Source organism: Chrysochloris asiatica, unplaced genomic scaffold (assembly GCF_000296735.1).
Source record: "Chrysochloris asiatica unplaced genomic scaffold, ChrAsi1.0 scaffold00003, whole genome shotgun sequence".
NCBI lineage: Eukaryota > Metazoa > Chordata > Mammalia > Afrosoricida > Chrysochloridae > Chrysochloris > Chrysochloris asiatica.
In genome coordinates this window covers 6,200,714-6,216,633 of record NW_006408521.1, presented here as the reverse complement: position 1 = coordinate 6,216,633, position 15,920 = coordinate 6,200,714, and the positions used below count along the sequence as shown (strand labels likewise).

At 36.7% G+C, this 15,920-nt stretch overlaps 1 protein-coding gene across 3 annotated transcripts in view; it reads right to left on the bottom strand.

The window, feature by feature from the left end:
* PCDH15 (protocadherin-related 15) overlaps positions 1–15,920 on the bottom strand; it is a 1,066,306-nt gene that overhangs the window by 662,397 nt on the left and 387,989 nt on the right. For all 3 annotated transcript variants that reach the window (XM_006831105.1, XM_006831106.1, XM_006831104.1), the window contains one exon: positions 2,628–2,783. In XM_006831105.1, the coding sequence (XP_006831168.1) occupies positions 2,628–2,783 (156 nt within the window). The remainder of the gene's footprint in view (positions 1–2,627; positions 2,784–15,920) is intronic.

Sequence of the window (15,920 nt, the reverse complement as noted above, 5' to 3'; positions counted from 1 at the left end):
GCAATGTCAATTTGAACCACAAGGTCAGCAGTTCAAGCTCACCAGTCACTCCTCGAAAACCCTATACAGGGTTGTATAAGTCGGAACCAACTCAAAGGCACTTAACCACCACGACAACAACATATATGTTTACAAGTGCTGCTTGGCACTGTGTGATAATGCCCTAGACTGCAAGGTAAGTTTGAACTGCAAGGTCAATGGCTCAAATTCAACAACCAATCCTTGGAAACCCTATACAGGGTGGCTATGAGTCAGAACTAATTCGACAGCACTAAACAACAGCAGCAATAGCAATATATATATAAGGAGTTCTGGTGTGGCTCTATAGGACGGCACACTGGACTGCAAGGAGGATTTAAACCACAAAGTTGATGGCTCGAACTCACCAGCTGACAACAATAAATATATTTAAAACGAATAGTGAATAATTAAGCTTCCTCTGTTCCAGCAGGAATCTATTAACGAAAAGCAACTCAAAAGTGTGTAAGCACATACTGAACAGTAACTTGTACTGCTGAACTTCATACAGAAATTTGTTTGCTTTCACTTCAATATAAACAAAAAATCTTATATTGAACATTTTTTTTCACTAATAGAAGGATGTGGTTTTTGTTAAGTGCCATCAGTTGGTTCCAACTCATAGCGAACCTGTATACGATTTCTGAGGAGCTGGTCAGTTTAAGCCTTAAAGTTCAAGTTGACCTTGTGATCCAGTGCCTTATCCTGAAGAGCCATGTACATATACATTTATATAATTTGAGAAATAAATATGTTGAGAAAAAAAAAACTGCAGTGCTGTGTTTAAATCTAAAATATGCCAATTTCCCCTATAAGGTCAGATACATATTTTTAAATGTTTAAAACTCATTTTGGAGGTAAAGATAATCTACTAAAATACGGACTAACACAGTAGTATCATTAATTTTTATTTGTTCACTATAGTATACACATTAGGTGGACTAGTTGTTGGTAAGTCCTGTTAAGTTGGTTCCCACTCATAGTGATCCTACATAGGAATTTCAAGGAGCGTTGGTGGTTTAGAGATACTCAATATTTTCTAACAATATAATAGGGAAAACTTGGCAGGATAACCATGGTTTAAGAAAACAAATTGAAGCAACAAGAAGAAAAGCACTTCCTAATAAATGTGCTTGTATTTATATTGTTTTTGTAAATACATTTACTAATTTTATCGAATTGTATTATAAGAGAAAACCTGGACATATTCACTATTTAATTCTTTCAGTAGTAATTTCTATTTATTTGTTTTTAACATATCAGAAGTTGAATTTAAAATGAGGAAATAAATATGATGAAATAGAATCTCAGACATATATTTTCTACTATTATTTACTTAATGCTACTGCCTGAGAGATAAAAAGGATTAACCCAATGTTTACAATGGGACAAATAATTCCTGTGGAGTCTCAGGAGGCATGGATATGGATTCACGGATTACTTTTTCTAAGCAGATCAAAAGTAACAATTGATTTGGTTATTGTTATAAATAAATTGAGTTCTCTACCATCCAAAATCCAAAACCAATCCTATTGCCGTCAAATTACTTCTGACCCACAGCAAGCCTAAAGAACATCGTAGACTCAGCACATAGGGTTTCCTAGGCTGTAATTCTGTATAGAAGTTATCTGCTACATCTTTCATCTGTCTTTTGTGAATAGATTGTTGGTATTGAACAACCTACTTTTTGGTTAGTGGTGTTGCGGGTTAATGAGCTGGACTGAAAAGTCAGTTTGAAATGCAAGGTGGGTGGTTCAAGCACACCAGCCGCTCATCAGAAACCATATACCACGTTGCTATGAGTCAGAACCAACTGGATACACTTAACAACAAAGACTGTAAGTCTTTCTTCTGTGAATAGACTGGTGGGTTTGAATCATCAACCTTTGGTTAGCATTCAAGTGCTTTAAGCACTGTGCCATTAGGGTCCTTGATTTTGGTGTTTTCCCCCCGTTTTTATTTCAGAAGTCAAAGCAAATTTATGAAATTACATCACATGTTACCCTATATATTATTTCTTTTAATACTGTATTTATGAAAACTGTTTTCTTGGTACAGTGTATCTCCAGGCTATGAACAATTGACAGACAATTCTCTCTAGTCCTTTATATTTATGTGAATTTATCTCACTTTGAAATGATTACACCAAACCCAGGTGGTGGTGTTTGTGCCACTGAGTCAGTTCCAACTTATAGCAAACCTGTATAAGATTTCCAAGGAGCAGTTGGTGTTTGAACCGTCAACCTTATGCTTAGTAGCCTAGTACTTATCCTACCATGCCACACTGTGGTTCCTAAGAAACAGCTCTTAGTTACAACAAATCCTTGATCACAATCACTTTCACATGTTGCATGTGCAGCTATTAAATCATTGATAAGCCGTCAATCCTGTTCTTGGACTAAAGTAAGAATTGTAAGCACCTGTACCAATCTTCCTACAAATCTGGCTTGAAGACACTCTTAGAAACAGACCTCATTTGTAACCTGGGGACAGTTAGTATTTATTTTAAGTTAAGCCTATTACTACTTAGCAATCATTTAAAATCAGTTCTATTACCAGCTAACTAAATAGATGAACAAAAATAACACAGAGAGTAGACAGCAACTGACCTCATTCACAGTGGCATAGTAGCTCTCATGCTTGAACGTGGGGGAGTTGTCATTCCTGTCTCTCACCACAATTCGCACTTCATGGTAGATAACAGTGCCAACTTTTTTGTTGATGCATTGAACTTGGACCACGATAGAGTGTATGTTCATTGGTGGCTGCAATGTAGAAATAGCATCTTATTTTAAAACACCTGAAACTGAAACTTTTCATCATTGTCAAAACAATTAATGATTCATTCAATAAAATTTTCTACTCTTGCTTATTTATAAATTGTAATAACTTAGGAAATTTGAGCCTTTTTTATAGTCTTCAGGGATAAAAGAAAACAGAATTCTGTTCATTTCCACGTCTCAAAACATAGGATTCAGTTATCATTATGCTTATGGGCTATTGGATTGGTAATGAATTTATTAACAAATTACGAAGGGGAAGGAACCAAGATGATAACTTAGTCACACACACTATACCATCATTCTCTACCAAAGACCACCCCCAAAAAGGAGATATAAATGCAGATAGAACACCCAGAGTCCTGAATGTCCAAAAGGAAAGATAAAGAATCAAATCAAACACTGACTGGAAAGAAAAAAGCAAAATGAATACAGCAACTGAGGAGTAAGATGGAGCAGAGGGGTTATTGCCAGCTATCCTGTATTAACCTGGTTATTTTGAGACAAAACCTGTAACAAGCTAGGTGAGAAACCAAGAAAGCAAATTCACAATGTTCTCTTAAGAAACAGAGTAACTTTATATATATCTGAGATCGGCACATCAGAGAGAAGCAAGGCTCATAGAACATGATTCAGATCTAAGGAAGAAAATCACAAAAAGGACGGTAAATGTCCCAAAGAGTTTGCTATCCACAGAGTAGGGAAGGAACCAGGATGCTGTCAGGTATAGCCAAAGTGGTGGTCCTAACCTTTTGCAGTTAGTAGTACAGGTGAGGTAGAGGCCTCAGAGAGTATCGGAAGGATGTTCCCTAACTAACCAGACTTTCAGTCACCCACCCTTGCACTTCATAGGCAGCAAGTCTTAGCTGCTGTCTTCAGTGGATAGACGTGCCAGAACACTCATGGCTTCTAACTGAAAAGGCACATTCCCCCTTCTCCCACATTCCTCATGTGTGACAACACAGGGTCCCACACCCCAGCTACAAACCCATCTGGAGACCATAATATAATCCTGCTTTCCAACCAGGACTGTCCATCACCCACACCTGTATTCATCCACATGCCATTTACCCTTCATCCCTTGACCTAGTGAAAAGCAGCAACCACACAACTGTTCATATGCAACACTTCTCTGATTTGGCAACATCAGTGACCAAACGCCTATATGCAAGTCTACCTGACTCCTAGTCCCAAACTGGTGGGAGACAGCGATCACACAACAGTACACACATAAGCCAATTAACCATCTCTCCTTGACTTAGCAACCAGTGGCTACCATACACCCAGGTGCACGTTTGCGCATCAAGGAAACCTGACCTCCTGCCAAGAAGCAGTGACAATGAAACCAATGACATGCCTCTCCGTCACACAGTTACCTTCTCCCTTACCAACACCACCACCCAACACCCTGTTTGGCAAGCTGTGGTAACTTTACAACTGTGTCCACAACAGCCCATTACTAACTCTCCCCCAATGTGACAAGTAACAGCAACTTCATAACCACTTGCTCACCTAAATGTCATCCATTCTCAGCCAGTGTTCTGTGGTATCCAACTCTATTAGTATGGACAACTGTACCCCCACTTACCTGCCAAACTCACTACTGTAGCTACTCCACCCATTCGATGAGGGCCTCCACATGCTCATACATCCCTGGACTCAAGAAAGAAGTGACCAATGCCCACCCAGACCAGCCTCAAGTGCTCTACAGGACCAGCAAATACAGACCAATGCTTACACACCCAGTTACTAACTCACCCAACTAGATACAGGTGGTGAGTGTCCCAGTACTGCCAAACTAGCAAACACAGTAGTACACCTGCCCTGCGCACCTGGATATATCAAATTCTTTTTAAAAGGCAAAATGTCAGGGTGTAGCAAAGAGAACCTGCAACCAATAACACCATAATGTCTTGGAGACAACAGACAGCTTTAAAACACATAAAGAAGCAGGGAAAGATGGCTCAAGTAAGTGGAAAAAATAAAGGACCAGAGAATCTTCCAAATGAAGAAATGGTAGTGGAAAGACCTGAGGAGGAAATCCAAATAATTATATTTATGATCCTCCAAGAGATCAAGAAAGGCATTAAAGAAAACACAGAGACAAGGAAAACACAGACAAAACACTAAAATAATTCAATAAAACAATACGAGAATGAAATGACAAAATAGATAACATGAAATCACAGCAAAAAGGCAACTAAAAACCTAGAAGATAAGCCAAAAATTTTTTTTTTCAGAATTAGACATCTCAGTGGGAGAACATAGGAATATATATAATTGAATCAATGGAAGACAGAGTCAGAGAAATAGATGGCAAATTCCTTGATACTAATTTGTTTAAGGAACATTCAGATAAATGAATGGAGGAAGATTCAGGAAAAACAAAAACAAACCCATGAACTCTGTGGGGCACTATCATCAGGTGGAATAACTTATAATTGATAGGAATCGCAGAAAGATGCAAAAACCAAACCAAAACACATCAAAACCCTAAACATTTTTGAAGATTTGCTGGCAGAAACTTCCTTAATATTCTGAAAAATTAGAAGATATTCATCCAAGAAGCTCAACAAATCCTGTATAGGAAATACTCCAAAAGAAAGTCCTTAAGATATATCACAATCAAACTTTCTAAAATCAAAGCCAAAAAAAACCCCAAAAACACTGGGAAGCATCTCAGGAAAAATGAACTGCTGCCTACAAATCAAAGAATGGGAAATATAGATATCACACAAGCAGTAACCAAAACAGAGCAGGAGTAGCAATATGATCTCTTATAAAAACTACTTTAAGTCCAAATCCATCATAAAAGACAAGGAAGGGCATTATATAATAATTAAATAGTTCACCAAGAAGACATAACAATAATAAAAATGTACACACCCAATTAGAGGACTAAAACACATAAACCAAATTCTGTTGAATAAACAGGCAATTTCAAATAATAGTATGATAGTTTAACAGACTACTTTCAATGAAGGATAAAAAAATTAGAAAGAAACTCAGCAAATATACAAAATATCTAAATATCACAATCAACCAACTTGACTTAAAAGACACCATCCAACACAATACATATGGTTCCCCAACTCATATGGATCATTTTCAGAACAGACATTGCTTTAGGCTCCAAAGCAAGCCTCAATAAATTAAAAAAACTTTGAAAAAGTACAAAGAATTTATCCAGTCAAAATATTACAAAACCAGAAATCAGTAACAGTAAGAAGAAGAAACCAAAGACATGAAATTGAATAACAACATGCTTAGGTAATTGGGTAATTGCTGAAATTAAAAATTAAAGAAAACAATTCAAAGAATCAAATGAAAACAACATGCCCAAACCTTTAAACACAGCAAAAGGAGTACTTAGAAATATATTTATGGCAATACACATGCTTCAAAAAAGAAAAAAAAATACCAAAATTAATAAATTAATTCAACAACTTGAATAAATAAAAAAGTTTCAAAAGAAGTCCACAGCCACCAGAAGGAAATAAATGTTGTTGTTGTTAAGTGCTATTAAGTCAGTTCAACTCAAAGTGACCCAGTATAGGGTTTCTAAGGTGGTTTTGAACTGCCAGCATTAGGGCTCACAGTCATGTGCTGATTGCTACACGAAGAGATAAGGTTAAAGCAGAAATAAATGAAATCAGAAAATAGTAAAAAAAATTGAATGCATCATCAAATGAGAAGTTAGTTCTTTGAAATGATCAATAAACCAGTGATCAAGTTTACAAAAGAAAAGAAGAAAAAGATGCAAATAATCCCCAAAAGAAATGAGATGGGAGACATTACAATAGAACCAACTGATATAAAAAGGATCATAACAGAATACTATGAGAAATTACATTCCAACAAATTTGAAAACATAGAAGAAGTGAAGAAATATCTAGAAATACACTACCTACTCAAAATAATACAAACTGAGGTAGAACATCTAAAGAAGAAACTGACCAGGTCAAGCAAACAAACAAAAATTTATACAAAACCTCCCAGCAAAGAAAGCTATGGCACACACAATATCACTGGAAAATTCTGTGAAGAATTCAAAGATGATTTGGCACTAATATCAGTGTCTGGTATGATAATATCACAATATACCAGAAAGGTGTGGTGCTGTAGGATTAGCACTGGACTATAAACTGCAAGTTTGGCAATTCAAACCTACCAGCTGCTCTTTAGGAATGCTATATAGAATCACTATGAATCAGAACTAATTTGATGGTGTTTAACAACAGCAATACTACCAGAACATAGAAAAGGGAGAATACTTTCAAATTAATTCTCTGAAGCCAGGATAGCCCCTATACCAAAAAAAAAATGGTTGGCTGGCTTGAACCACTAACCCTGTGGTTCACAATCCAATGCTTATCGGACAGATCCATTATTGTCCCCTCAGCAGAATTTACTTCTGTGCTCTTAATTCTGTTTCATTGCCTTATGTACTGCCATTGTACTGGGTGTAGGCTAATTTAATGACTGTGTCTTTGTAGTATGTTCTGGAATCAGGAAGCCTGAAGTCTTCAACCTTGTTCCTTTTCTTCAGTAATGCTTTGTTTTGAACCTGTTTCCTTTCCATATAAAGATGGTGCTTGATTTTTTTTTTTTTTTTAAATCTCATTAAAAAATGCTGTTAGAATTTGGATTGAACTTGTATTGTACTACTTTGGGTAGTATTGACATTTTCACAATATTAAATCTTATCATCTGTGAGTACAGCATGTTTTAATTTTAATTTTTATTTATGTGGATATCTTTTGGTTTCTTTTAGTAGTGTTATGTAGTTTTCTTTTTATAAGTCTCTTACATTTCTTGTTGATTTATTCCTAAGTACTTTATTTTTGTGAGGGCTATTGTAAAAGGTATTGTTTTTCTAATTTTCTTTTCAGAATTCTTTTTGTTAGTGTAGAGGGATTCAACTGATTTTTATATGTTGACCTTGTACCCTACCTCTTTGCTAAAATCATCAATTAGTTCCAGCAGCTATTGTGTGGAGTCTGTGATTTTCTAGATCCATGTATGATGTCATCTCTGAATAGAGATAATTTTACTTCTTACTTAACAATTTGTCTGCCCTTAATTTCCCTTTCCTGACTTATTGTTCTTGCTAGGACTCCCAGTAAAATATTAAATAACAGTGATGATAAAGGACATCCTTGTCTTTTATTGTTCCAAGGTGAACGCATTTATTCACTGCATTGAGAGTAATACTGGCTGTTGTTTTTGCATAAAAAACAAAACAAAAAGGAAGCAATCTGACTACCACTGAGTCAATTCTTACTTGTAGAGAGTTTGAATTCACAGTGCGTTTGAACCACTGACCTTGCAGTTAGTCTCCCAGCCAAATGCGTAACACACAGTGCCCCCCTACCCCCACCCCAAGCTCATTTGGTTTTGTATATATGTCCTTCATTATGTTGAAGAATTTCCTTTCTATTTCACTTTGCTGAGAGCTTTTACTGTTGCTAGCGTAGTGGTTACGAATTGGACTGTGAACCACAAGGTCAGTGGTTCGAAACTACCAGCTGTACTGCGGGAGAAAGATGAGGCTTTCTGCCCCTGTAAAGATTTACAGCCTCGGAAACCCTGTACAGGGTCACTATGACTCGGAAGCGACTCCGCGGCACATAACAACAACAATCATTGTTTAATCAAGACTGGATGTTCTACTTTATCAAATCTCTTTTCTGCATTTGTTGACCTTGTGGTTAGCAATCCAGTGCTTATCCTACAGTGCCACAAGAGAACTAAAGGAGAGTTAATTCTGGTGAAGGGAAGTGCACAATATGAGGTAAATCACTACAGCTGGATCAGGGCAAAAGGAGACCCTGAGAGGCACACAGGAATAAAGGATTCTTGTTGCTGCTGTTACGAGCCGTGCGGTTGAGTTGATTTTGACCCATAGTAACCCTGTATAGTATTTCCAATGAGCAGCTGGTGAGCTTGAACCACCGACCTTGCAGTTCAAATGGCTTTGTAGTCTGATACAGCGTCACACCAGGAGTCCAGGAATAAAGGATAGCAGATGGAAACACAGAGACGAATACTAGGGCTAAAGGGGATAGAGGTAAATATTCACACATAAGGAGCTCTGGTAGCGTCTTGGTGATGAATTGGGCTGCTAACCTCAGGGTCAGCAGTTCGAAACTACCAGCTGTTCCGCTCCCATAAAAATTTACAGCCTCGAAAACTCTATACCGGGTCGCTATGAGTTGGAAGCGACTCCATGGTACATAACCACCATACAACCTTGGAACAGCAACATTCTGTGGGTTGATACATGCACAGAGACACATGCGGTACGAGTATGGGAGGAATATATGTATGTACTCTGCTATAGGATAAACACTAAGGAGCTCTGGTAGCGTAGTGGTTACGAATTGGGCTGGGAACCGCAAGGTCAGCAGTTTGAAACTACCAGCTGCTCCACGGGAGAAAGGCGAGGCTTTCTGCTCCCATAAAGATTTACAGCTTCGAAAACCCTGTACAGGGCCGCTATGAGTCGGAACCGACTCCACGGCACGTAACAATAAAAACAACATAGGCTAAACACTAGACCGCAAGGTCACTTTAAACCTCAAGGTCAGCAGTTCAAACTCACAGCTACTCTTAGAAACCCTAACAGAGTCACTATGAGTTGAAACCAACTTGTTGACACTTAACAACAACAAACAGTAGCTCTTTTTTTTTTTTTTAAATTGGCTCAAGTTGTATTTTGGAAAAGACAGTTCGCTTTCATTGGGACCATGGGCAAAAAAGTGTACCCCAGGCAGTAAACTCCCCAGGGTAAGCTGAGGGCTGTGCTGAGCCTCAGGTCCCCTCTTTCCTAGTGTCCCTGCACAGCTGCTTCTCTTAAAATCTCCAGGGAGGGCTGGGGCAGGTATGACCAGGAGAGGTGTAGAGGATGCATTGGAGGAACTAGACAGACATTAGAGGAGAAGCCAAGAATGTGCTTCAAGGTCAACAAACACTTTAGTAAGGGAGGGGAATGATGCAACTCTAGAATGAAAATCTTTTTAAAATAGTTTAATCTCAAGCTATTTTTAAGGATAATAAACACAAAACTAGTTGAATTGATGCATCTCTGGATGAATAATTACACCTAGAAACACAATAATGAAGCACCATTAAAATATACAGAAATGCTACTTAGCTTTCCATTCTAATATTTATCCAATTTTGCTTTTAATTCCTGACATGAATGAAGACTTTAAAGTTATGCATATAAAACTTATGAATGTCAGAAAGTTCAGAAAGGCACATAATGTATTTTATGATAAAAGATAAGGATAAAAAAATCCTAACATATGGATAATAAGATACAGAAAAAAATTGTATAGTTGTACAATAATAAATTTTAACCCTTCCATTTAGATTAGAAATTTAAAAACAACTAAATCATTAAAATGTAATGAAGTGCTGCAAATATGATTAGAAAAGTAAAATCATGATAGTTTAACGACTATAAGCTGATTGCACGTGCCAACACTATAATCAGCCTGTTGGGACAATGAAACAGGCTTTGCAGTCAATGAAAAAAGGTGTCAGATGCAGAGACAGGTCAAAATGAAGACCATTTTAAGGATGATAGGAGGGAAATCATGAACACCTTGAGAAAGCATGATAAATTTTGAAGATAGTTAAGCTGAAGAAGACAAGATCTGCCAGAAGTCTGAATAATTATTATGACGAGATCACTAACTATATCTCTTGCATTTCCAGAAAGCAGAAAAAAAGGACAAGAAAAAAGAAATGTAATGCAAATATTTAAAAAGCATATGATATTTAAATATAAACAAATTTCTCTATTAATTCAAAATTCTATAGAAGAGATTGAACTATTTTATAAGATTTATAAGATCATTTTAAAAGATCCTTTAGATATTTTCTGGGGAAAGTTTAAATTAAATGACCTCCATCTTTCACATTGCTAAGTTGCCTGCTATGATAGATGTTTTAGAAAATTCCTGCATACTTCAATGGCAAAGTAAAAACAATAAATAGGTGCAATATTAGCCTTTGGCACACACCTTTAGGGAGACTATACGTGAATTATGTTCTGTTATTTGTCTTTTTAAGATTGCTGGAAAGACATATAAAACCATTTCATCTCAACTTCTAATTGCACCTTGGCAATGGGAAAGGCAGGTCACAATCTTTGCAAATGGAGACGCAAAAGCAGTATTCACTAAGTCCCCACTTAGTCCTCTAAGTCCCCATAAATCAGATACAATCAGGTCACATGGAACCATTGTCACTCTCAACCTCAGCTCCCTCTGCAACTGTTAGCAGCATCCATAGAACATTGCTGGCAATACGTTCCCATTATAATCAATCACACTGAAGGCAAGAATTCCCTGTGGCTAATATATAACACACATTGTAATGTTGCATTAAAGTAGATTCTATTGTACTGTATAAGAAGGTCATAAACACATCAAATGTAGTTCTACGAAGTCGATTAGTGAGAGTTTAGGGAGTCTAAACTCCTTAGGAATGTGTTAGGGAAATTTTGGTTTATCTTTCATAACTGGCAGAAATACAAGTCATGGTCATTTTATCTTGTCTAATTCCCTTTAACTGATTCATCTATGAAACAATGAAAACAACTTTCAAATGTTTGAGATAACTAATTTAAACAATTAATATTCATATATACCTAGACATGTGAATTATCCTCCACTTTTATTCTGATTAAAAAAAAACAACAACTCTAATCTAGTTACTCAACTTTCAGTCAAATGATAGAAAATCCTATATGGTGAACAATGACACATGGAGGTATGCATTGCTGAGAACAATCAACCACAAGTGGTCAAGAGAGCCTTTACTCAGGGATAAAGATCCCAACACAGGAGAAGAAAGGAAAGAAAGTTGAATGGAAATGGGAAACTAAGGAAGGAAGTGGGTATAGTACTATAATAATCTGGGGACAGCAATCAATGCCACAAAAGAAAATATGAAGAAGTTGTTAAATGGAAAACTAATGTGCTTTTTAAACTTTCACATGAATCACAACAGGAAAAAAAATTAATATTTGAATGTAGCCTTGGAATTAAAAAAAAAAATTCAATGCTTAGCATAATACTTTAAATGTGTGCCTATATTCAAGCTCATTAGATGCTCCTCAGAAACTCTCTACAGGGATGCTATGGGTGGGAACTGACTGCATGGCACTTAACAGCAACAACAATCTACTTGTATATTCATGTGTGTGAGTACAGATTTTGATATACATAGATACAGCTCAGGATTGATACACATCGGTAGGTAATAGAAGATATTTTTGAATGGGCTAGGAGTACGATGTAAAGAAAGAACATTTTCAACAAATGTGTCTGAATTTTAAAATTTAAAGAATGATACCATTTTTAAAAGAGACAATGATGTAAGACCCAACTTATAAATTAAACTTTTAAAAGGAGAGTATTAATAAAAATGGTACAGTTTACAGCAAACATCTTCAGTACAGGGGAATTTGGTTTTTCTAGAAATCATATCACTTAGGGAGCTTAATGATTTGTGGAGAAAATAAAATTTTAACAAACTTGTATAAAGATGGATTTTATCTTTCAAAAAGTGTAAGCAAAGTTTATCCAATCCTCACAAGAATGAATGCTTGTTGTTTTGAGATTTCCTCCCTGTTAATTTCCACCTTTAAACAGTGAAAATATTCATTGTTTAATTGATAAACAGGGAGACAATGAAAGCCAATAAAAAAAACCCTCTGTTCTATGAAACTTGTTAAACAAAGAAATAAACTTAAAGAAAATGGTCAGGCAGATTACTAGTCTACATAAAAAAAAAAAAAAAAAAAAAACTTTCCAGAACGAATAGCATATTTGTAGAAAAAGTTATCTGAACAAGAAATGCATATCTGAAAATACAGGTAGATATGTGTGATATTCAGGATAATTTGTAGATATTTCAAAGTAAGTTATTGAGGAAATTAAAGTCAATGATCACAAAATGGTAATTTGACATTTGTCAGGGGCATCAAATCCTGATCATTGGCTGTGCTTTGCTATTAATAGCATGTATATATTTTTCATTATTATTCATTGTATATTTTTAAATGAATCCAAAGAAATTCTTGAGGAAACCTCTAAACAGTACTTTAAAATAATTTCTAGCCTTAAACTTACAGATTTTCAGGGATGGTAGGCACCTAATAAAACAGTCAAATCTGTACCTTGGATTAATAATAATAATTTGAAAACTCTGCTTATATTGAAAACATATTGATATAATACACCAGGAGCACAGTTTAGTAAAATTTAAATAATTAATTGATCTCATTGTTTAATGAAGGCAAATGAGTCTATCTTTATAAAGTAATAGACCAGGTATACAGAGATGTACATACACTGTTTTTCACTGGAACATTTCTCTAATCGCCCGGAACTATAAACAAATTCAATGTGTAAAATAAAGTAGTTTTAAAAGTATGCCTGTTTTTTTTTTTTGTTTTTTGTTTTTTTTTCATTTAATAAAAGATCCTATGGCATGAAAAAGAATTATATATCATTTCATCCACAAAGAAATATTTGCATCACAAATTATGCATAAAAAAGCAGGCTGAAAACATAATGTACAGTGTATGTTAATGTATAATCCAATAATATATGATTCAATTTTAATTTAATAATACATATAAATATATATGTGTTGGAGGTTATGTGCCATGGAGTCGGTTCCAACTCATAGTGACCCTGCACAGGGTTCCTGAGGCTCTAAACCTTTAATGGAGCAGAAAGCCTCATATTTCTCCAGAAATATATATGTACATGCACATATATGGGACTTGTGGTATGGAGCTATAGGATTAACAGTGGGCTGAGAAACCCAAAGTCAGAGGTTCAAACCCACCAGCTACTCCTCAGAAACACTATACAGGGTTGCTATGAGTTGGAACCATCTTAATGACACTTAACCACAACACACATATATGAACCAGTTCAGTGGCACATAACCATCATACCGCCATACACATTGTTGTTGTTGTTAAGTGCCTTCAAGTTGATTGGACTCATAGAGTCCCTGTATAGGGTTTCTGAGGAGCAGCTGGAGAGCTTGAACCACCACACACATAGATGCAGGAAATAATATATAGTGGGATAAATATTTAAAGTCAGTTTCTCCACATGGGAAAATTATTTAGTATGATTTTGTTTTCCGTTTACTTTGGATTTACATTATTTTATAATTAAATATTACTATTACTTCCTTTTGCTACTATATTTAGATTTAAAGTACGACTTACTAAATGACTTGTCTAGATGCAACAGTCTATCCTTTGCACAAAAGAGATGCACACTGGGTTAAGAATTTTCAACATAAAAGCATTTACACTCTGATGAACAGAGCCCTAATAGCACTGCTGTTGTTAAGGACCATGGAGTCAATTCCGACTCATAGTAAACCTGCACAGGGTTTCCAAGGCTTACAGGAGCAGAAAGCCTCATCTTTCTACTGCAGAGCACCTGGTAGTTTCAAACTGCTGACCTTAATGCTCATAGCCCAATTTGTAACCACTACACTACCAGATCTCCCTAATAGCACTATGGCCACATAAAAAGGGATTCATACATACTAAAACTTAAAAACTCATGTGCATCAAAAGACTTCACCAAAAGAGTAAAAAGGGACCCCACAGAATGGGAAAAAAATCTTACAATGACACATTTCTAAAATATTTAGGAAACTACAACACCTCTACAAGAAAAAGATAAATAATCCAATTAAAAAATGCGCACAGGACATGAACAGACAATTCACCAAGGAGGAGATGCATGCAGTCAACAGGCATATGAAGAAATGTTCACGATCACTAGCCATCAGAGAGATGTAAATCAAAACAACAATGAGATATCATCAGCAAAGATCAAAAAGGCAGAGGACAACAAATGCTGGCAAGGATGCGGAGAGACTGGGACCCTCCTACATTGTTGGTGGGACTGCAAAATGATCCAACCACTCCGGAAAGCAATATGGTGCTTCCTCAGAAGGTTGGAAATAGAAATACCTTATGATCCAGCAATCCCTCTACTTGGTATCTACTCACAAGAAATACGAGTCATTACACGAGTAGATATATGTACACCAATGTTCATAGCAGCACTTAAATGGTGTAAATCAATAGCAAAAAAAAAGGAAACAACCAAAATGCCCATCAACTGAAGAATGGATAAACAAACTGTGGTCCATACACGCAATGGAGTACTATACTACCTTGAAGAACAAAGAGGAAGCTGCAAGACACCGCATAACATGGATGAACTTGAGGACATTATGCTGAGTGAAATTAGTCAGTCACAATAGGAGAAATACTGCATAAGACCATTATTGTAAAAGACTAAGAAAAGGAACCCACCCAATAGGGAGGGGGGAAAAATCTAAATATATAAGTGCTGATCACCGATACCTAAGAGAAGAGAGGTGGGGAGGGAGGGGAAGAAAGAGCATAGGGTAAGGAATAGACACAGGAGAACCTGGGAGCGGGGTGGGGGTAGAGGCTGGCAGTACACAAGAAGGGAGAGGGGAAAAAGAAGAACAAAGCGGATGGGAGAACGGTTGGGCATGTACGCATGGGCTAGGTGAGACAGAGCTAAATGGCGAGGTATGCACAACCTTGGAATAACAGGGCTTCAGGATACAGGGATTGAAGCATGGCTTGAAAGGGGGGAAAGAGGGGAATAGTGCTAGGATGCTTGGCCATCTTTTGAATCTTGGTCTCCCTTGTCTACCATTGTGAAATAGACTTGAGGTGGGAGAACAGCCAGAAGCATCACAACACAAAACATGTGGGCCGGATCCAACATATAACTAACTGGAATACCTTTGGGGGAGGGGGAGAGGGAAGGGCAAGAAACTGCCCAGACCCAAAATGGCAGGGGGACTATGATGGTATAAGGAGCTCTGGTAGCGTAGTGATTACGAATCGGGCTGTGAACCTAAAGGTCAGCAGTTCAAAACTACCAGCTCTTCCATGGGACAAAGATGACGCGTTCTGCTCCTATAAAGATTTATAGCCTCAAAAACCTTGTACAGGGTCGATATGAGTCAGAACCGAAACCATGGCACACAGCCACCAGCCATCATGATGGCATGGACAGATGG